Genomic DNA, 24,962 nt, shown 5'->3' on the forward strand with positions numbered 1-24,962 from the left:
TCTGAAAGCCCTTTATATCCACTATTTTTTTTCCAATTTCATCTTCACTCACCATATGAGGTAAAACTAAAAGAATGTGAATGTGTCACCATACATAAACTAGCAGTTCCTCTGTAAGTAGTTTATTGAACAGCTAGTAATGGCTGTGTGGGTAACAAATGGCCCTTCCACACACCTCCCAGCTTAGGCCTGATTTTGAAGTTACCACTCAGACATCAAGAAGTATAGATACAAAGACACAGCATGTTTTATTTGTAAAATCACCTCCCCATAAAAACTAAGAAAGACATCTTTCTTATCTTAAGAGAATATGCAAAAGCTATTTTGCCACTTGTTTAAAAGGAATACGTTTTAAAAATAAATAAAAAATAAAAGGAACACATTTTTAAAAAAAAGCATTAGGCACTTATCTGAACCCTAACTTCTAGATGGCCTCTCAGAAGGTGGCACCAAAAACTTCCAAAATCTAGGATGACTGGATTTAAAATTAACTTTAAGATTGCTATCACAATAGTTATCAAGATTGCTATAGAATAATCTAGAACATAGCCATGGGGGCACTCTTATGAACCACAAGGACGAGGCATTTTAAGTAGAAGTGACTGATGGGGTGGCTTTACCTGCAGAAGAAAAAGACAGGGAGTTAACAGTTGCAGGGTAGCTGCTGAGCCACTTGGTACAGAAAATACATTGACTTAAGCCTTTGACCACTGAATATTGAGCATCTATCATCTGCCAGGGGTCAAGAGATTGAGACACTTGACAACTTTTATCCCAGCAACTGAGTACTGTTTAAAGTGAACAGTTTGATCATCAGATTATATTTAAACTAGGCTGGGGATTAGTTCATCTGACATAACTGGGATGAATGGATACTTATCAATAACACCAGAACATATCTAGACCCATGGAGATAGTGTTTTCCATATGTGGCTGTAAGTAACGTAAGACATCACATCAACACTATTTAAAACAAAAGCACTCATTAGCAGAGTTTTGAGCTTTTTCTTCCCTCCTACCAACCCCAGCATGTGCTGCCTGTTCTCAGGATCCTCACCGAGGGGTTTTGGAAGTATGGAATCCAAGGCAAGCCAAGCAGGCAAGGGTTGGTTAAGCTCCAGGAAGAACGAGACTTGGCAGAAGGAATGCCATTTTTGAACTTTGTTAGATTGTTGTTGGTAGTGCTTGGAATGCTGTCTGAAAATGATGAGCTACAAGTTTTAAAGAAGAGAAAATCTTCATGTCAGGTTAAGTTTAAAAGTAAACCATTGAATCTCGTGTTGGCTCTACTCATTCCCATTTACCCTACTTCAACAGCCGCAGCTTCACCACCACCACCAGGCTGCCCCTACTTGATCTTTTAAAAATTTTATTAAGGTGTAGTTGACTTACAATGGCATGTTAGCTTTGCGTGAACAAAATCCATCTATAAAGAACTGCATATTTTCACAGATTGCACTCCAAAGTTATAAAATATTCCTGTGCTGCAAATTACATCCTTATAACTTATTTTATACCTAGAAGTTTGTACCTCTTAATCTTCTTTACCTATTTTACCCCTCCCCCACCCTTCTCCCCTGTAGTATCCACTAGTTTGTTCTGCTATCTGTGAGCCTGTTTCTGTTTTGTTATGTTTTATTTTTTAAGAGTCCACTCTCAACAGATAAATAGATAAAGAAGATGTGGCACACTGCTGTGTAACAGAGAGAGCTCCACCCAATGTCCTGTGATTGCCTATATGAGAAAAAATCTGAAAAAGAATGGATCTGTGTATTTGTGTAACTGAATCACTTTGTTGTACAGCAGAAATAACAGTATTGTAAGTCAACTCTACGTCAATAAAACTTAAAAAATGAAAAAAGTATACACACACACGCACACACATATACACATGACAGAATATTAGCCATAAAAAAGAATGAAATTTTGACAATAACGCTATTAGGAATTCCCCTTCTCCCTCCCAATGACATATCATTGGAGAAGCTGTTCCCTAATACAGAGAATGTTAGCCGATAGCCTTGTGAAGAAGTTATCCAAAAACAACTCTCATTAGCATAAAGCAAGAGTCCTAGATATTTTACATTTTCCATTAATAAAATGCTAGAACAATAAAAATGTAACTTCATTGATCCTTTTCTTATAACCAAGCAGAATCTATTTTTATACCATGATATATTTAGTCTCTAAACAAAATATGATGATTTAAAATTATTTGCTACCAAATGTGTTTTCTAAAATTTTTTATTAAAATAGTTGATTCACAATGTTTACAATGTTGTGTCATTGACCCTTAAAGTATAAAAATGTTTAGAACATTTTCCCAAAAACCATAGAGTCATGGTATCTATATTAAACAAGGCCCCTAATTTTTTTTTAAATATTTTTCAATCCAATTATTCCCATTCAGGTGTACAGGATTTAAGTACATTACCAAAATTTTAAAAAAGTAAATATGGAACTCCCATACGATCCAGCAATTCTACTCCTGGGCATATATCCAAACAAAACTATAATTCAGAAAGGTACCTGTACCCCATGTTCATTGCCTAATATTCACAATAGCCAAGGGAAACAACCTGAATGTCCATCAGCAGATGAGTGGATTAAGAGGATGTGGTACATATATACATAAAAAAGAACAAAATAGGAGTTCCTGTTGTAGCTCAGGGGTTAACGAATCCGACTAGGAACCATGAGGTTTCAGGTTCGATCCCTGGCCTTGCTCAGTAGGTTAAGGATCCGGCATTGCCATGAGCTGTGGTGTAGGTTGCAGACGCGGTTTGGAACCCAAGTTGCTGTGGCTGTGCCGTAGGCCAGCGGCTACAGCTCCAATCGACCCCTCTCCTGGGAACCTTCATACGCTCCAAGTGTGGCCCTAGAAAAGACAAAAAGACCAAAAAAAAAAGAACAAAATAATGCCATTTGTAGCATAGATGCAACTAGAGATTCTCACACGAAGTGAAAGTAAGTCAGAAAGAAATACCGTATGATGTCACTCATATGTGGAATCTAAAATATGGCACAAATGAACATATCTACAAAACAGAAACAGACAGATCAGACTTGTGGTTGCCAAGGAGTGGGGAGGGAGTGGGATGGACTGGGAGTTTGGGGTTAGTAGATGCAAACTATTCCATTTACAATGGATAAACAAGGAGGTCCTGCTGTATGGCACAGGGACTATATCCAATCTCTTGGGATAGAGCATGATGGAAGACAATATGAGAAAAATACTGTATAAATATGTATGACTGGGTCACTTTACTATACAGCAGAAATTGATACAACATTGTAAATCAACTATACATTAATTTAAATTTTTTTAAATATAAAATAATTTAAAATGAGGTCTTGTGCAGAAGAATCATACACAACTTGTCAGGATTTTTTTTTTTTTTTACTTTAAAGAGTGGACACTGCGTACTTTTGCTACCTTTCCTATTTTTCAAGCATCTCCTGATCTTTGGTGTGTGTGTGAGAAGGTGTGTTTAGGTCCTGACTTGCCATCTCCTAACAATACCTTACGATCTTGAGCCCATCAAAGTTTGAATTCCATGACCCCATTTTACTCTCTTGGTAGGGTTCCCCCAAAGCAGAATCTGACAAGGAGATGCATATTTGGGGGGGGCGGTTATTATAGGAGGGTTCCCAGTAAGGCAACAGGGGAAGCAGAAGAAGGTGAAGCTCACCAAAGGGAGCTCTTTTAGTCAAAGTCCAAGCCTCAGCAGAACCTGCCAGAGAGCTTTAAAGTCAACTCCTTCCTCATAGTTTATCCTTGAATTGGGCAACAGAACCAGGCTTTCGAACCCCACTCAATCTTAGAGGTGGGGGGAACTTTGTAAACTCCTAGAGCCCTGTTGGGGTCAGCAAAGGCCCAAGTGAACAGAATCAAGGGGAGTGGCACACAGGAATGGTGAGGGCCCTCCAAGGACATCCAAGCAGACCATCTGCAATGACCAGGTGATGTGGATAAGCATCTCCATGGACTGAGGGGACTGGGCATGCCAGTCATTGCAGGTCCTAAACCAAACTGAGTTTCACTTTCCAAACATATTACCTTTTTTTTTCTGGCCCACACCCATGGCACATGGAATTTCCTGGGCCAGGGATCAAACCCACACCACAGCAGTGACCTGAGCTGCTGCAGAGACAATGCCAGATCCTTAACCCACTGAGCCACCAGGGAACTCTAAAACATTTTACTTTTAACAAGTAGTTCATAGAAAGTAAACTGGGAACCAGCTGGCTCATCACACTCACCTGAAAACAATACACCTTAAAAGAACTTTTCCAGTGATTCCTTTGTGCAGTATGTTATAATAGAGAATTGAATAAAAAATCACTCCATTGGCAAAAACCTAATGGGATAAAAAAAAATTTTTTAATTGAAGTAGACCATCTTGCACAGGAGTTTTAATGAAATGCAAGAAATGGATCAAGATGTAAGATCTTTATACTAAAGTCTCTCCCCATGGAGCCTGAAGAGAATGTTTCCAAGAGAGACCACTAAGAAAATGCCAACTGCATGCAACTAGTTTGCATTGGTAGAAACTGAAGTCATGAAACTGAAATCACAAATGGCCAGGTGAGAAGCAGTTACTTCTACTTAATACATTTATTCTGGGATTTGGCCTTTTGACATTACCACAGGGCTAGGTTCCTGGTTGCCAGAAAAATTAGAGAGGCACTTTTATTTAAAACCATAACTGGAGGTTTGTGTTGTCTGAATACAGGCTTATTGTGGGGACATTCAAAAACACTATGTGAAAATTTCCATAATCCTAACATAGGAACAACTTTATAAACCCATTTATGTCCTAAGTTTTTGCTATTACACATGTTTAAATGTCATACTGCATTAATATCTTTCGACCCTTAATTTATACAATATTCACATGTAAATAAAAGAGTTTCAAGGACATTTAATAGAAATATAACACTCAATAATATGTTGCTATTGAACTGTATTTTTTTAAATTTTTTTTAGGACCACACAGCATATGGAGGTTCCAAGGTCAGGGGTCAGATTAGAGCTGTAGCTGCCAGCCTATTACCACAGCCACAGCAACTCGAGATCCAAGCCCCGTCTGTGACCTGCAACGCCAGATCCCTAACCCACTGAGTGAGGCCAGGGATCAAACCCACAACCTCATGGTTCCTGGTCAGATTCACTTCTGCTGTGCCAAGATGGGAACTCCATGAACTGTTATTTTAGTCAAAAGTATATCAGTTATGGGAGTTCCTGTCATGGCGCAGCAAGAAAATCAATCTGAAAATCAACCTGCAACTATGAGGTTGCAGGTTCGATCCCTGGCCTCACTCAGTAGGTTAAGGATCTGGCGTTGCCATGAGTTGTGGTGTAGGTTGCAGACACAGCTCAGATCGGGTGTGGCTATGCCGTAGGCCAGCAGCTACAGCTTCAGTTCAACTCGTAGCCTAGGAAACTCCACATGCTGCATGCAGGTGGGGCCCTAAAAAAAAAAAAAAAAAAAAAAAAAAAAAAAAAAAAAAAAAAGTATATCAGTTATATATATCAAATGTGGAAAATAGACACTGTGTGCTCTTTACTTCTCTTTAATTAAAAATGTATTCAATAGCAACTTCCAGTAGACAGAGTAAAGATCACCAAAAGTTCATTTCCCAAAAGGGAGCCCTCTTACACTGCTGGTGGGAATGTATATTTGTGCAGCCACCACAGAGAACAGTAAAGAGGTTCCTTCTAAAAACAGTTACCAAATGATCCAGCAATCCCACTCCTGAGCATATATCCAGGGAAAACTCTAATTTGAAAAGATAAATGCACCCCAACATTCACTGCAGCACTATTTACAATAGCAAAACATGGAAGCAACTTGAATGTCCACTGACAGTTGAATGGATAAAGAAAATTTGGTGCATATATACAAGGGAATGCTAGCCCTCAAAAGGCATGAAAAAATTCCATTTGCAGCAACATGGATAGACCTAGAGACTATCATACAAAATGAAGTCAGAGAAAGACAAATATCACTTATGTGTGGAATCTAAAAAATGATACAATTGGACTTATTTCCAAAACAGAACGAGACCCACAGACATAGAAAACAAATTTATGGTTACCAGAGGGGAAAAGGTGGGGAGGGGGATAAATGAGGAGTTTGGGATTAGCAGATACAAACTAGTATATACAAAATAGATAAACAACAAGGTCCTACTCTGTAACACAGGGAACTATATGCAGTATCTTGTAATGAACAGTAATGGAAAATAATCTGAAAAATATATTCAGAATATATATATATATTCAGTTACATATACTCACTTTGCTGTATACCAGAAACGAACACAACATTGTAAGTCAATTATACTTCGATTAAAAATCAAAAACAAAAATTCGCTTCTCTAAAAACACTAAAGGCAAAAAGAAAACTGGCAGAAACTATCAGATTTAAGTTTTTCAAAATTGTAGAAATTAACCTAAGGCTTGCAACCATCCAAGGAGCATGTATTCAGGACTACTGGTAGAATCTCAGGAAGAACAATGAGCTTTGTGACATTCTGCATGCCAATTCACATCTCCCAGTTCTGTGGTAGCCATGAAAACCAACAGCCTAGCAGAACCCAAACAGAAAAGTTTGTGACTCCCTACAAGCCTCATCCCCAAGAAGTATCATTATTTGAGCTATCTGGAAGTTTTCCTGAAAAACTGGCCTTTATCTGACTTGACTCAGGATGCAGTCAATCTGAGTAGACTTATAGTAAGTAAGGAGATTTACTGAATTAATATTTAAACACTACTCACAAAGAAAAGCCCAAGCCTACATGGCTTCACTGGTGAATTCTACAAAACATTTAAAAAAGTAGTAGCAAAGTCTCATAAACTCTTCCAAGAAATAAAATAGAACGAAACTACTCAACTCATTCTATGAGGCCAGTATTACCCTGATACAAAAACTAGAGACATCACAAAAAGAACCACAGACCTATATACCTTACAACTGTAGACACGAAATTCCTTAATAAAATACTAGCAAAGTGATGCATAGCTAGTAAAACAGAACAGAAAGAGCCCAGAAATAAACCATTATATATATGATCAATTAATTTATGACAAAGCAGCCAAGAATATACAATAGGAAAAGGAGAGTTTCTTCAATAAATGGTGTTGGGAAAACTGGACAGCCACATGTACCAGAACGCATCTGGACCACTATCTTACACCATATAAAAAAATTAACTCAAAAAATATATCAAAGATTTGAATGTTAAGACCTGAAATCATGGAAGTCCTAGAAGAAAACATAGGCAATGTTTTGAGATTTGTCTTGGCAATGTTTATTGCATTTGACTCCAAAAGCAGAGGCAACAAAAATAAAAATAAAATAGCCTATGTTAAACTAAAGCTTCTGCACATCGAAGGAAGTCATCAATAAAATTAGACAGCAAACTACTGAATAGGAGAAAATATTTACAAATAATATATCTGATAGGGAGTTAATATCCAAAATATGCAAAGAACCCATACAAAAAGAAAAAATCCAATTTAAAAATGGGCAGAAAGTCTGGATAGACATTTTTCCAAAGAAGACATGCAGATGGCCAACAGGTCCATGAAAAAAAGCTCAATATCCCTAATCATCAAGGAAATGCAAATCAAAACCATAGTGAGATATCACCTCACACCTGATAAACGGCTAACATCAAAAAGACAAGAAATACTACTACGTGTCAGTGAGGATGTGAAGAAAAGGGAACACTTGTGCACTGATGGTGGGAGTGCAAATTGGCACAACCACTATGGAAAACAGTATGGAGGTTCCTTAAAAATATAAAAATAAGAATAGAATTACCATATGATCCAGCAAATTCTACTTCTGGATATTTATATGAAAAAAGTGAAAACACTAATTCAGAGAGATAGCTGCACCCCCAGGTTCACTACAGCACTGTTTATAATAGCCAAGACATGGAAACAACCTAAGTGTCTACAGAGGAACAAATGGATAAAGAAAATACACACACATGAATATTATTCAGGCATAAAAATAAAATCTTGCCATTTGCAATACCATGGGTGGGCCTTGAGGACATTATGCTAAATGAAATAAGTCACAGGAGAGACAAATACAGCATGATCTCACTTATATACGGAATCTAAAAACAAAAAGACAAATGAATAAACAAACCATAGATACAGTGAACAGCCTGGTCTTATTGGTGGTTGGTCTGATTGGTAGTTGCCAGAGGCATAGGTTGGGGGTGGGCAAAATGAAGGTCAAAAAGTAAAAACTTCCAGATTTCCCAGTGGAAATGAATCCGGCTAGGAACCATGTGGTTGAGGGTTCGATCCCTGGCCTTGCTCAGTGGGTTAAGGAGCCTGCATTGCCATGAGCTGTGGTGTAGGTCACAGACACGGCTCAGATCCTGCATTACTGTGGCTGTGGTGTAGGCAAGCAGCTGTAGCTCCAATTAGACCCCTAGGCCTGGGAACCTCCATTTGCTGAGGGTGTAACCCTAAAAAGAAAAAGAAAAAAAGAATTCCATCAAAAAAAAAAAAAAGTAAAAACTTGCATTTATAAAACTAACAAGTCATGAGGATGTAATGTACAGCATAGTGACTGTAGTTAATAATAATGTATTTAATATTTTAAGCATACTTTTAAATATATCTTGAAAGTTGTATCACAAGAAAATGAAATTTTGTAGCAATGTGTGGTGATGCAAGGTAACTAGACTTACGGTGGTGATAATTTTGTAATTATACACACACACACACACACACACACACACACATATATATAGAATCATCATGTTATACACCTGAAACTAATAAGTTAATGTCCATGATACCGTAATAAAAAATTTTAAAGAAATTCATCCAGTAAGTGCATAAAAATATTCGATATCATTAGTCATTAGGGAAATGTAAATCAAAACTATATTGAGATACAATTTCACACCCATTAAGATTACCAGAATCAAAAAGACAAAAAAAAAAAAAGTATTGGCAAGGATGGGAGAAATTGAAACCTCACACAATGCATGTAAAATGCACTTTAGGAAACAGTCTGACAGTTCCTAAGAATTTTAAATAGTGTTACTGTATAAACCAGAAATTTTACTTCTATATATTTACCCAAGATCTTGTACACAAAAGTTCATAACAGCACTGCTCATAATAGCCAAAAAGTAGAAACAACTCAAATGTGGTATATCTGTTCAATGAAAGATCATTCAGCCATAAAAAGGAATAAAGGATTGATACATGCTATAATATAGATAAACTTTGAAAACATGCTAAGTGAAAGAATTCAGTCACAAGGATAGCATATTACATGATTCCATTTATACGAAATGTCAAGAATATTCAAATCTATAGAAAGAGAAATTAGATTAGAGCTGGGGTAGGGGAGACTGAGTTACTGCGAAAGAGTATGAGGTGCTTTTTAGGGGTGAAAAAATATTCTGGAATTACATAGTGATGATGATAGCACAATTTTGTAAATATACTAAAACCACTATATTGCACACTTAGAAATTTTTTAAATATCCCTCCCTGTTCCATGACTCTTAGTTAAACCAAGTGATAAAGAGCTACATTTTGTTTTTAAAGATAAATAAATTCTGGATGCTACCCTTTAATGGAAATATCTTCACAATAACTATAAATCTGAGAGAAATGAAACCATTAAGGGTGAGATCCTTTGTGTCATAAAACTCAAAAAAGAGTCTGATTTGATAAAATGTTAAACCAAAGTACTCATAAGAATATCAGCATTGGAGATGGGACTAAGATGGAGGAATAGAAGGACTGGAGCTCAACTTCTCTCCTAAAATCAACACAATTCACAACTAAAGGCTGAGCAGTCTTCAACCAAATGGACCGGAAAACTTCAAAAAAGATATCCTACTCCAGAAAACAGAGGAGAACACATTAAGAGATAGGAGGGGTGAATACGCGATATAATCAACCCCATACCTCCCGGGAGGGAAGCCCCACAGACTGGAAAGTAACTGGCTCACAGAGGCTCACCCACAGGAGTGAGAGTTCTGAGCCCCATAGCAAACTCTCACATGTGGGGATCTGGCACTGGGAGAAAGAGCACCTGGAGCATCTGGCATTGAAGGTCAGTGGAGCTTGTGCACAGGAGCTTCATGGGACTGGGGGAAACAGAGACCACATTCGTAAAAGGCACACACAGAGTTTCACGTGCACTAGGTCCCAAGGCAAAGCAAAGTCTCCATTGGAATCTGGGTCAAACCTGACTGCAGTTCTTGGAGGACTTCCTGGGAAAACAGGGGTGAAGGTGGTTTGTTGTGAGGAAAGGACACTGGAAGCGAAGCTCTTGGGAATCTTCAGCAGTGTGCCTTTCTCTGGAGGTGGACTTTTTGGGAAAAACTGGCCCCACCCATCAGCATTGAGAAACTTCAGGCCAAACAACCCAGGTGGGATCACAGCCCCACACCTCAGTAAACAGGCTACCTAAAGACTCCTCAGGCACACAGCTGCCTCTAATCCCATCCAGAGACTAAGCCCACCCACCAGAGGGATTAGAATCAGCTCCACTTACCAGTGGGCAGGCATCAGTCTCTCCCATCGGGAAACCCAAAGCAAGCTTCTGTACCAACTTCAGCCACAAGGGGGACAGACACCAGAAGTAAGAGAGACTACAACTCCATTATCTGTAAAAAGGTCACCACACCAAAAACCTATAAAAGTGAAAAGACAGAACTCTAACTCAGATGAGGGAGAAAGGAAAAAACCCAGAAAATAGGCTGAGTGATCAGGAGATTCTCAGCCTCCAGGAAAAAGACTTTAGACTGTTGATGCTGAAGATGATGCAAAACATTGGAAATAAACTGGAGGCAAAGATGGATAACTTACAGAAAACACTGAGCAAAGAGAGATATAAAACTGAAACAAGAAGAAATGCAAAATACAATAACCGAAGTAAAAAAATTCACTATAAGCAGCAAACAGCAGAATACAGGAGGCAGAAAAACGAATAAGTGAGGTGGAGGACAGATTAGTGGAAATTATAGATGTGGAACAGAAAAGAGAAAAAATATTGAAAACAAATGAAGAGAGTCTCAGAGAACTCTGGGACAATATTAAACACACCAACATCCGTATTATAGGGGTACCAGAAGGAGAAGAGAGAGAAAAGGGGACAGAAACAATATTCGAAGAGATAATAGCCAAAAACTTGCCCAAAATGGGAAAGGAACCCTTCACTCAAATCCAGGAAGCGCATCAAGTACCATATAAAATAAACCCAAGGAGGAATACACTGAGACACATTAATCAAACAGACCAAAATTAAAGACAAAGAGAAAATATTGAAAACAGCTAGGGAAAAGAAACAAGTAATATACAAGGGAACCCTGATAAGGTTATTTGAAGATTTTTCAGCAGAAACTCTGCAGGCCAGAAGGGAGTGGCAACATATACTTAACATGAAGAAAGGAAAAAACCTCCAACCAAGATTACTTTACCCAGCAAGGCTCTCATTCAGATTTGAAGGAGAAAGCAATACCTTCACAGATAAGCAAAAGCCAAGAGAATTCAGTAACACTAAACCAGCCTTACAACACATACTAAAGGAACTTCTCTAGGCAGAAAAGACCACAACAAGAAACAAAAATACCACAGATGACAAGGCTCACCAGTAAAAGTATATATACAGTAAAGATACAAAATCATCCATGCACAATTAGGCCACAAAAATCAGAAATCATGAGAAGAGGTAGGTACAAATGCAGGACACTGGAAATGAACTTGTAATTGAGAGCAACAACTTAAAACAATCTCATATATATCAAATACATATATCACTTTGACTCATATCAAAACTTCAGAATAACTGCAAGCCAAAAATCTACAATTGATACACAATTAAGAAAAATAAACTCAAATACAACACTAAAGATAAGCCATCAAACCACAAGAGGAGAGAACAAGAGAAGAAAAAAGAGCAACAAAAACAAATCCAAAGCAATTAATTAAATGGCAATAAGAACATACCTATCAATAATTACCTTAAATGTCAATGGACTAAATGCCCCAACCAAAAAACATAGACTGGCTGAATGGATACAAAAACAAGATCCATATATATGCTGACTTCAAGAGACCCACTTCACTTCTAGGGACACATACAAATTGAAAGTGAGGATGGAAGAAAATATTCCATGCAAACAGGGATCAAAAGAAAGATGGAGTAGCAATACTCATAACAGACCAAATAGACTTTAAAATGAAGAATATTTTAAAGGACAAGGATGGTCACTACATGATGATCAAAGGATCAATCCAAGAAGAAGATATAACAATTTTAAATATCTACATATCAAACATAGGTTCACCACAATATATGGGGCAACTGCTAACAACCTTAAAAGGACAAATCCACAACAACACAATCAGAGTGGGGGACTTTAACACCCCACTTGCAGCGCAATGGACAGATCATCCAGACAGAAAATCAATAAGGAAACACAGGCCCTGAATGAAGCACTAGACCAGATGGACTTAATAGATATTGATAGGATATTCCATCCAAAAGCAACAAAATACACATTCTTCTCAAGTGCACATGGAACATTCTCTAAGATTGATCACATCATGGGCTACAAATTCAACCTCGGTAACTTGAAGAAAATTGAAATCATATCAAACATCTTTTCTGACCACAACACTATACAACTGGCAATCAACAACAAGAAAAAAAACTGCAAAAAACACAAACACATGGAGACTGAACAACATGCTACTAAATAACCAAGGGATCAATGAAGAAATCAAAGAGGAAATTAAAAAATACTTAGAAGCAAATGACAACAAAGATACCACACTCCCAAACCTATGGGATGCAGCAAAACCCATTCTAAGAAGAACGTTTATTGCAATCCAAGCCCACCTCAGGAAACAAGAAAAAGCTCAAATAAACAAGCTAACTGCACATCTAAAGCAGCTCAAGAGACAATAGACAAGACCAAAAGTTAGTAGATGGAATGAAATCATAAAGATCAGAGCAGAAATCAATGAAATAGAAACAAAGAAAACTATAGAAAACATCAATGAAACGAAAAGCTGGTTCTTTGAAAAGATCAACAAAATTGATAAACCCTTAGCCAGACTTATCAAGCAAAAAAGAGAGAGGACTCAAATCAATAAAATTAGAAATGAAAAAAGAAGTAACAACAGACATCACAGAAATACAATGGATCTTAAGAGACTACTATATGCAACTATATGCCAATAAAATGGAAAACCTAGAAGAAATGGACAAATTCTTAGAAAAGTACAATCTTCCAAGACTAAACCAAGATGAAACAGAAAATATGAATAGGCCAATCACAAGAACTGACATTGAAACTGTGATTAAAAAACTTCCAACGAACAAAAGTCCAGGACCAGATGGCTTCATAGGCAAATTCCATCAAACATTTAGAGAAGAGCTAACACCTCTCTTTCTGAAACGATTTCAAAAAAATGCAGAGGAAGGGATACTCCCAAACTCATTCTATGAGGCCACCGTCACCCTGATACCAAAACCAGACAAAGACACCACAAAAAAAGAAAACTACAGGCTAATTTCACTGATGAACTTAGCTGCAAAAGTCCTCAACAAAATACTAACAAACCACATCCAACAATACATCAAAAGGACTGTACATCATGATCAAGTGGGATTTATCCCAGGGATGCAAGGGTTCTTCAATATCCACAAATCCATCAGTGTGATACACCACATTAACAAAGTGAAGAATAAAAACCATACGATGCTCTCAATAGATGTGGAAAAAGTCTTTGACAAAATCCAACACCCGTTTCTGAGAAAAACCCTTCAGAAAGTGGGCATAGAGGGAACCTTCCCCAACATGATAACGGCCATATATGACAAACCCACAGCCAACATCATTCTCAATGGTGAAAAGCTGGAAGAATTCCTACTGAGATCAGGAACAAAACAGGGATGTCCGCTCTTGCCACTACTCTTCAACATAGTTTTGGAAGTCCGAGACATAGCAATCAGAGAAGGAAGAGAGATAAAAAGAATCCAAATTGGAAAGGAAGAAGTAAAATGATCACTCTTTGCAGAGGACATGATACCATACCTAGAGAATCCTAAAGACTCTACCAGAAAACTGTTTGCGCTCATCCATGAATTTGGCAAAGTCGCAGGATACAAAATTAATACACAGAAATCGACAGCATTTCTATACATTAACAATGAAAGAACAGAAAGAGAAATTAGGGAAGCAATCCCGTTTACCATCGCATCCAAAGGAATAAAATACCTATGAGTAAACCTACCTAAAAAGACAAAGACCTGGAGTTCCTGTTGTGGTGCAGTAGTTAACGAATCCGACTAGGAACCATGAGGTTGCGGGTTCGGTCCCTGCCCTTGCTCAGTGGGTTAAGGATCCGGCGTTGCCGTGAGCTGTGGTGTAGGTTGCAGACGCGGCTCAGATCTGGCGTTGCTATGGCTCTGGCGGAGGACCGCAGCTACAGCTCCGATTCGACCCCTAGCCTGGGAATCTCCATATGCCACAGGAGTGGCCCAAGAAATGGCAAAAAGACAAAAAATAAATAAATAAGACAAAAAAAAAAAAAGACAAAGACCTATAGTCTGAAAACTATAAGACACTGATGAAAGAAATCAAAGATGACACAAATAGATGGATAGATATACCATGCTCTTGGATTGGAAGAGTTAATATTATCAAAATGACTATACTACCCAAGGCAATGTACAGATTCAACGCAATCCATACCAAATTACCAAGGACATTTTCACAGAACTCGAACAAAATATTTTAAAGTTTGTTTGGAAGTACAAAAGACCCAGAATATCCAAAAGTATCCTGAAAAAGAAAAATGGAGCTGGAGGAATCAGGCTCCCGGACTTCATACATATGGTACCGGCACAAAGACAGAAATATAGATCAGTGGAACAGGACACAAAGCCCAGAATTAAACCCACACACCTAGAGCCAACTCATCTATGACAAAGGAGGCAAGAACATATAATGGAGAAAAGACAGCCTATTCAGTAAGTGGTGCTGGGAAAACTGGACAGCCACATGGAAAATAAGGAAATTAGAACATGTCCTAACACCATACACAAAGAAAAACTCAAAAGGGATTAAAGACCTAGATATAAGACCAGACCCTCTAAAACCCTTAAATGAAAACATAGGCCAAACACTGACATAAATGACAGCAACATCTTCTCAGATCCACCTTCTAGAGTAATGACACTGAAAACAAAAATAAACAAACGAGACCTAATCAAACAAGTTTCTGCACAGCAAAGGAAACCCTAAACAAAACGAAAAGACAACCCACAGAATGGGAAAAAATATTTGCAAGTGAAATGACTGACAAGGATTAATCTCCAAAATTTATAAACACCTTCTGCAGCTCCATACCAAAAAAAAAACAAACAACCCCATCAACAAATGGGCAGAAGATCTAAACAGACAATTCTCCAAACAAGACACACAGATGGCCAAAAAATACATGAAAAGATGTTCAACATCACTCATCATTAGAGAAATGCAAATCACAACCACTATGAGGTACCACCTTACACCAGCCAGAATGGTCATCAAAAAGTCTACAAACAAGAAGTACTGGAGAGGATGTGGAGAAAAAGGAAGCCTATCACACTGTTGGTGGGAATGTAAATTGGTGCAACCACTGTGGAAAGCAGTATGGAGATTCCTCAGAAAACTAAACATAGAACTACCATTTGATCCATCAATCCCACTCCTGGGCCTCTATCCAGAGAAAATCATGACTGGAAAAGACATATGTCCTCCAGTGTTCATTGCAGCACTCTTTTCAATAGCCAAGACATGGAAACAACCTAAATGTCCATCGACAGAGGAGTAGATCAAGAAGATGTGGTACATATACACAATGGAATAAGACTCAGCCATTAAAAGGAACAAAATACTGACATTTTTACCAACATGGATGGACCTAGAAATTATCATGCTAAGTGAAGTCAGTCATACAGTCAGACACCAACATCAAATGCTTTCACTGACATGTGGAATCTGAAAAAAGGTCAGAACAAACTTCTTTGCAGAACAGATACTGACTCACAGACTTTGAAAAACTTATGGTTTCCAAAGGAGACAGTTCAGGGAAGGGGGAGGTTCACTGGGGTTGTGGGATGGAAATCTTATAAAATTGGATTGTGATGATCATTGTACAACTATAAATGTAATAAATTCATTGAGAAATAGAAATTTAAAAATAAGGAATATCAGCATTGTTTTTGTATGTTTGTACTTTGGAAATCTGAAAATTTTCAAAACTGTTAAACCAAATTATTCCACACATACCAGTCTATACTTGGAAGCATAATTTCAAAAGGGTCTTGAAATGCTGTGAACACTTTAAATATAGTTTTCATGCCCTAGGAAAAGAGCCTTTAAAGAAATCTGTAGTTAGGATGGTTTTTTTTTTTTTTTTTTTTCCATTTCATGGTTTGTCGTCCCCATAACAACATTGTAGTTGATCTCCATGCATCTCTCTTAGTATCTTACTTAACTGTATAAACTTCATAAAATCAGTATAAACTTCATAAAATCAGGCTACTACCCCTTTTAGGTTTTTAGCTTTCTCTCTTACGTCATGCTTTGAAATGTGGGAAAGGTTCGTAAAACCAAAAAAAAAAAAAAAATAGAAATATGCAAACTTCCAAAAAAGAAGTTGAATCAATATGTTTTGTGGATGTGAAAGTATGTGGAAGGAAACTAGAACTGTTTGTATAACAGGCACACACACACATGCCCTCAATAGATCATGGAGTTATTCTCCACTCAATATTTCTCACGAGCTCACGGTGTAAAACCACTGCATGTTAAAATGCAGAGCCCACTTTTTCATCCTCCACCAAAGGTCAGCGTTGAGTCATTTGAAAGTTCTTGTCAGGAAACCTGGATTCATTCCCTAGCTCTCTTCCCACTCCACAGTTGTATTAAAACAACTAGGACTCAACTTCATTCTAGTTAGATAACCAAAAAGAAAAATAAATACCAAAAAATCTTACTCAAACTACTCCAAAACATGATAAAGCATATTAGAAAGGGCAATTATAGACCAAACTCATTCATGGAAATGTAAAAATTACCAACAAGGCACCAGCAAATTCACCTCTAATCCAACTTTCTCTAATCTTTCCATCCTCTGAATCCTCCCAGTGTTTTCCATCTCTAAAATATATTGTGATCCACAATTTCCCATTGCCTTCTTCAAAAGAATGTAAATCTGTAGTTACCAATATCTAAATTTCAGTCCTTCTTCTGCTGGAGAGCTCCATGACCTGCGGTAAACTGCCAGCATTTTTAGGCTCAGGTATTACCATGAAAACTGGAAATGATACTTTTTTTTTTTTTTTTTGGTGTTTCTAGGAGATCTAAGGACCAAAGATTTATGAGTGCTTGAAAAGTCATAATAAAATATATGGCACTGCACTGTCTCCTAATGGGCTGTGAGCTCTTCAAGGCCAATTCCTGGGTCGCATTGGTCTTTCCATCCTAAAAGTACCAAACCCAAGTGTCATAAAAATGAGATCTCTGGCCTTGCACTGACTTAAGCACAGTGGCCACAGCAAGATTAATCGGGGGGGGGGGGGGCAGGTTAGTTTGTTATTTTGAAATGGTCACAGTTCTTCTTACCTCTTTCTGAATCCCACACTCGGTGACAAGATAATTAAACTCATACCCCTTCTCAGTTATGTTAGTTACAGGACAGCCAGTTCCCAGAGACACTTCATCAGAATGTAAGAAGCGATCTTGACCAAGCAGAGTCGGTGGAACCACAGCCTGGAAGGTAGAGGTAGTACATCCTGTGGACACTGTTCAAAGAATCCAAAAGAGGGCGACTCAGAAATTTTTGTCCTAGAGGACACTTAGAAAATTTGAATATAGCTTCTTATGGGAAAAAAATCGTACAAAAATCACACTCCTTATATCCTTGAGAGACAAAAGGGGATCATTCAGGTGAAGTCATAAGAGTAGTGAGTGAAAATTAACCTCAAGTCAGGCCCACGCAGGCTTAACTTGGGACAATCTCCATCCCCTCCACCAAGTACCATTTTCTTTACAATTACAGAGTTAAGCTCCATATGGGGTGTGGTCTCTGCTTCATGTGCTGTGTGGGACTGCCCCTGGATTGGGGGAGCCTCAAACTGGTGTGACGGCCTTGGGTCCACATCAGGAGCCCACTGTTAACAGTGGGTGGGACACCAAGGCAGCAACTTCTCCGTAGCGTCTGGCCCTCATCTAAAGCAGCCAATCACACCTCTCGTGGGTGAAGGGACAAAGGAAGCCACATAGTTGAGCAGCTGCTGGACCTGCCAAGGAAATGACGAACCCGTGGTGTTTCCCACCCAGTAGCTTTCTATGAAACCAAATGAAGAGAGATGAAAGCCTATTTGTGTCTGGTGAGCCTGACCGTGAAGTCAGATCATTATCCACGCCTGTGGTTCCCCATCAATTCTACCACGTGGAATATACCCTAAGGACGCATATGGGTTTTGTTTTTTCTTCTTTTGCTAGCTGCACCTGCAGCATATGGAAATTCCCAGGCTAGGGGTTGAATTAGCATTGCAGGCCTACTCCACAGCCACAGCAATGCCAGATCCAAGCTACACTGGCGACCTATGCCACGGCTTGCAGCAACACCAGATCCTTAACCCACTGAGTGAGGCCAGGGGTCAAACCTGCATCCTCACAGACACAATGTCAGGATCTTAACCCACTGAGCCACAAGAGAAACTGAAGAAGTTTTTAGATAGACATCCAAAGGCATTCTTCCTACAAATCAAACTATCCATCACTCCATTTTCATGATAAGGAAATACTAGAAATAACAGTAATAGGTAGAAAGTAAACTTATAAAGTGATTTTTTTTTTTTTTTTTTGCCATTTCTTGAGCCGCCCCCAAGGCATACAGAGGTTCACAGGCTAGGCGTCTAATCGGAGCTGTGGTCACTGGCCTACGCCAGAGCAACACAGGATCCAAGCTGCGTCTGCGACCCACACCACAGCTCACGGCAACGCGGATCCTCAACCCACAGAGCAAGGCCAGGGATCAAACCCGCAACCTCATGGCTCCTAGTCAGATTCATTAACCCCTGTGCCACGACAGGAACTCCCTCTAGTGATTTTTTTAAGGAAGAAAAAGATATATAGTTTAGGTGAGAGAAAATGACTGTAATATAAGCCACAGGTAGGACACATGGACAAAGGAAGCGGGTTCAAATAAAACAACAAATATTACCCAAAAAAGCCACTAATTCAAAAAGATACCTGCACCCTAATGTACATAGCAGCACTATTTAAAATAGCCAAGATGAGAAGAGACTTGTGGCTGCCTGATGGGAGGGGGAGGGAGTAGGAGGGATGGGGAGCTTGGGCTTATCAGACACAACTTAGAATAGATTTACAAGGAGATCCTGCTGAATAGCATTGAAAACTTTGTCTAGATACTCATGTTGCAACAGAAAAAAGGCTGGGGGAAAAATGTAATTGTAATGTATACATGTAAGGATAACCTGACCCCCTTGCTGTACAGTGGGAAAATAAAAAAAATAAAAATAAAAATAAATAAAAAAAATAAAAATAAAATAAAATAAAATAGCCAAGATGTAGAAGCAATCTAAGTGTCCATCTACAAATAAATGGATCAAGATTTGGTACATATATGCAATAGACTACTACTCAGCCATGAAAAGAATCAAAGTTGGCCATATACAGTGGTATGGATGGACTTGGAGGGCATTATGAGAAGTGAAACCAGTCAGAAAAAAATAAATACTGTATGATATCACATATATGGAATCTAAAAAAACAAAACTAGTCAATACAACAAAAAAAGAAGCATACTCACAGATACAAAGACTCAACCAGGGGTTACCAGTGGGGGGAGGGGCAACACAGGAGGAGAGGAGGGGAGGTACAAACTACTGGGCGTAAGGCTCAAGGATGTATTGTCCAACACCGGGAATATGGCTGGTAATTTTGTAATAACTAATTAACGGAAAGTAAACTTTAACAATTGTATTGAAAATGTTTTAAAAACAGGTACTAGGAATTCTCATTGTGGCTAAGCAGGTTAAGGACCTGATACAGGATTACGAGGATGTGGGTTTGATCCCTCACCTCACTCAGTGGGTTAAGGATCCAGTGTTGCCCTGAGCTGTGATGTAGCTCACAGATTCGGCTCATATCCTGCATTGCTGTGGCTGTGGCGTAGGTCGGCAGCTGCATCTCCAATTCAACCCCTAGCCCGGGAATTTCCATGTGCCCCAGGCACGACCCTAAAAAGAAAAAGAAAAAAATATATATTAAAATATAACTTTAAGACTTAGGAAAAATAAATGAGAAGAGAAAAATAAAGCTATTTCCACGACTTGATTTAGAAGTAACACACGACTACTTAGAGGGGACAGGAGGCTGGATAGGGAGTAGATCAGGGTGGGAAATCTATTTCCCCAGATAGGGTGAACAGGGTGGAGAGCTGCACAATGGAAAAAGTCTAAATAAAATTATACGTAAAAAATAGCTCGAGGAGTTCCCTACGTGGTGCAGCAGAAATGAATCCAACTAGGAACCATGAGGTTGCAGGTACAATCCCTGGCCTTGCTCAGTGGGTTAAGGATCTGGCCGTTGCCCTGAGCTGTGGTGTAGGTCAAAGACACAACTCAGATCCTGCATTGCTATGGCTGTGGTGTAGGCCGGCAGCTATAGCTCCAATTCAACCCCTAGCCTGGGAACCTTCACATGCCTTGGGTGCGGTCCTAAAAAGAAAAGAAGAAGAAGAAGAAGAAGAAGAAGAAGCTCAATCCCAAGCATGAGGATAAACTACATAAACCACTTGCTTTGGGAGGATAAGGAGGTAGAGGGCAAAAGAGAGAAAGCAACACTCCTACGGAAGTCAGCAAAATAAAATAGCAAGTCATTTACTCAAAATAGCATATAATAAAAGGCCCAGCAAACTCTAAGAAACTACACCTTCAAACGACAGAACGCAGGGTCACTCTTGTACCTGACTCTTGCTCAGAAAAAGCCAAAATCATGCAGAAAAGCAAGGAAGATCGTATCCCCACAAAATTCTTCATGATGTCTGCTCTCAACCAAAGACTCTTGAAAAACACAGGAAATTGGTAGCGCCTGGCCTGCTTGGATAATTTTATAGCCCATGCCACACTCAGCTGACTGTACTTACAAATCACTTTGTGCTGATTGCTTTTATTTTCCAGGTATGTGCTGTATTCTTGCTGATCCCAATTGCTTAACAGCTGGAAAATCTGAAAAGTACAAAGAATGAAATTAAAACTTTATAAAAGCCACCATTTGTTTATATTCAGAGAAAGACTTCTTTCTACCACCTGAAACTTGACATTCTCCTGATCACTCCAGTACTGAAGTCAGGGATGCAAAGAAAGTGCCACCAGCAGATCCTTGAGGACTCTAACTTCTTTGAACCTGGACCTTCTGAAGTTCCTGGGAGAAGCAGCTCAGAGAGTGCCAATGTGTGTTATTGAATTGTTGGGGAATGTGATTTAGGGAGCGAGTTTTATCAAGCAGTTTTCAAACTTTAGCAGCATCAGAATCACCTGCAGGGCTTGTTAAAACATAGATTGCTAGGCTATGCCCCGGATTCTGATTCAGGGCTGCCGTGGGGCCTAAGAATGTGCTTTTCTGAAAGTTCCAGGTGTTGCTGATATTGCAGGATCACACTTTGAGAACCACAGACTGAGATAATATCACTTAAGAGAGCCATGTAGTTGAATGGCTCCCAAATGTTAGATTAATTATTAAAATTATCTGGAGCACCCCACTCCAGTCCAGGGGGCTTTCTTGTATCTGGAAGATTTAGAGTACATATGAATCACTGCAGGTTCTTGTCAAAAGATGTCAATTTTTGGAGTCTGAACCAGAGGGATGGGGCCCAGGAATCTGCGTTTTTAACAACTGCCCCCGGTAATTCGTGGAAGCTCACACTTTGAGAAACCTGGAGCAGAGGTCCTCAGGACTGCTGATGGGGGAGGGAGGGAGGCTTCCAAATCGCCTTTCCTTAGTTCCATTCCCTTTTCATCTGTTTTACATTAGAGCCTCTTTAACCCCCAGCATTATAAATTCTCTGTGTCCTTCGATTTGAAGTGAAAGACCTTAATTTTAAATAAAAAATCAGATGTGACTAGGGGTTACTCCATAAATGTCATCTTGGACAAATCAATGAGGAATAAAATACGAATCCAAACCCTACTTCCCTTCACATATTCTTTTGGTACTTCTAACATCTCTATAATATAAACACTGTAAAACACGCATGTTTTTTGTGCTAATAGAGGTGGTCTTTTGAGGATCTGGAATCCTCTGAAAGAAAGCAGAGAGACCCAGTCCAAGCAGCATGATGTTGGGCCAAATTCCGGAATCAGTCATTTGAACCAAGACTTTCCATAAAAGGGGAAAAAAAAAAAAAATCCTTCACCCAGTGTGGCATTTCTTCCTCCCTCCCAGCTGTAGCTTTTAGACATCCACACATTCCAACAGGAAAAGAGACGGTATAAATTAGTGTGTCCCCAAGCTATTTGGTTTCACCCCTAGATGTGGGAAGGGGGGACTTCTGCTTAGAGTTTTAGGCTTTAAGAGGGCTTCATTCTGGCCTTCACTGTGCCCTTTGCCTGGAAAGAAGATGTGCCAGGCCAAGGCCAAGCCGCTAAGAATCAAAACCCAGAGTTCCCATTGTGGCGCAATGGAAGCAAATCTGACTAGGAACCATAAGGTTTTGGGTTCGATCCCTGGCCTCCTTCAGTGGGTTAAGGATCCGGCATTGCCATGAGCTATAGTTCAGGTCAAAGACATGGCTCGGATCCTGAGTTTCTGTGGTTGTGGTGTAGGCTGGCGGCCACGGCTCCGATTGGACCCCTAGCCTGGGAACCTCCATATGCCGCAGGTGCGGCCCTAAAAAGAAAAGAAAAAAAAAAAAGAACCAAAAACTCCCAGAGGTCCCTGCCCAAATGGCCCTGAGCTCACCAGTGAAACTTAAAGGATCTGAGTTTTACCAGACATTTTCATTCACTCCTCAATGCTCAGCTTTAGTAAATCAAGAAAATAACCAGAATCACATCATGCTTATCAGCATAGAGAGAGGGGAAACAAAAGATATAGATTATCTCAAAGTGGGTCTGCTTGACTCAATCAAAAAGACTGAATAACAGACGATTCTAACATATTTAATACGTGGGCAACCTTGACCCCAAACCCCAGATGTTTAAATCCCAAATTATCTCTGCAATGTGGTAAGAGTCACCGTCCACCTCCACTCTGCTCCACTATCCACATCTGACCATGAGGCAGTCTTCCAACATAGAACTCTGAGGACCCTGAACATTCTAAACTAAAATCTGCCTTTTCTGCTCATAATGAAAGTGGCTTTATCAAAATAGGAGGGCTGAACAAATTTTGTTCAAAAGTTTCTTCGATTTCAAAGTCCATTCAACAGTTTCTCCATCTTCATAGTGCAGATTTATAACTTTCACAACGTATCTGATGTGTGAATGCCTCCACTTTTCTTTTCCCCTTGCTCCCATCCCCACACATGTTAGGTAGGACCTCACCTGGGGTCATTTGTGCTCAGACTGGAGTCACTGTCCTGGGCCATATCTTCCAGTCTCCTTGGAAGTTCTTAGGACCGTGTCCAGCTCAGCCAGTGAAACCAGGTTTTACCAGACATCTTAGTTCACACCACAGTGCTCAGCATTAGTACACTAAGCAAATAACCACAATCACATACGTCATGCTTCTTGGCATAGAGAGAGGTAAGACAAAAGGAGTAGAGATCCAGTATCTCAAACTGGATCTGCTTGATTATGTTTAAAATAAAATAAAATTATAAAGAAAAAAAGAGTCATCAAAATCATAAAATGTGGACAAGGGAAGTAAGGAAATTAATAGACTCTTTGATAAAAATTTTTTGTTTGTTTGTTTCTCTTCTTAATTTTAGTATAGTAATGAAGGGTTTGAGCCTACAGGACCATCAGGCTAAAACACACAATTATAGCAAGGGGTTAGCATACTTAAAACACAGGGAAGCCACAAACCAAAACCAAACATTGCATTCACAAAAAATGGAAAAAAAAAAAAAAAACTCAAGCAGAAAATAATCGGAGACCATCCAACCAAAAAAAGAAAGGAAGAATAGAGAACCATAGAATCAACCGGAACATGAGGTTTAAAATGGCAATAAATAATCATCTATCAATTATCACCTTAAATGTCAATGGACTGAATGCTCCAATCAAAAGACACAGAGTGGCTGAGTGGATAAAAAAGCAAAAACCTTCAATCTGCTGCCTACAAGAAACTCGCCTTAGGTCAAAGGACACATATACATTGAAAGTGAGGGGGTGGGAAAAATATTTCATGCCAATAGGCATGACAGGAAATCAGGATTTGCAATACTCATATCAGACAAAATAGTCTTAAAAACAAAAGACATAAAGACAAAGAAGGACACTATTTAATGATTAAGGGATCCATCCAAGAAGAGGATATTACTATCATCAATGTATATGCCCCAAATACAGGAGCACCCTGATACATACAACAAATATTAACAGACATAAAGGGAAAAATTGATGGGAATACAATCATAGTAGGAGAATTTAATACCCCACTCACACCAATGGACAGATCCTTTAGACAGAAAACCAATAAAGCAACAGAGATCCTAAAGGAAACAATAGAAAAGTTAGACTTAATTGACATCTTCAGGACACTACATCCAAAAAAATCCGAGTATACATTCTTCTCAAGTGCGCATGGAACATTCTTGAGAATTGACCACAATTGGGACATAAAACTAACCTCAACAAATTTAAAAGTATAGAAATTATTTCAAGTATCTTCTCTGACCACAACGCCATGAAATTAGGAATCAACCACAG

The 24,962-nt window shown here is 39.0% G+C and overlaps 1 protein-coding gene across 1 annotated transcript; it reads right to left on the reverse strand.

Moving 5' to 3' along the window:
* Window positions 1-398: 398 nt before the first annotated feature.
* OOSP3 (oocyte secreted protein family member 3) lies at window positions 399-21,169 on the reverse strand. The gene is given in 6 exon segments (XM_021082990.2): window positions 399-574; window positions 576-620; window positions 1,058-1,211; window positions 4,264-4,361; window positions 17,683-17,861; window positions 21,056-21,169. Coding segments are annotated over 6 exon segments (585 nt in total). The 5' UTR covers window positions 21,129-21,169; the 3' UTR covers window positions 399-538.
* Between the last annotated feature and the right edge of the window lie 3,793 nt (window positions 21,170-24,962).

This window comes from Sus scrofa, chromosome 2 (assembly GCF_054392235.1).
Source record: "Sus scrofa isolate SSC_HxYL_T2T_F1_AM1 chromosome 2, Sscrofa_HxYL_maternal_Yorkshire_Landrace_v2.0, whole genome shotgun sequence".
NCBI classification, from domain to species: Eukaryota; Metazoa; Chordata; class Mammalia; order Artiodactyla; family Suidae; genus Sus; species Sus scrofa.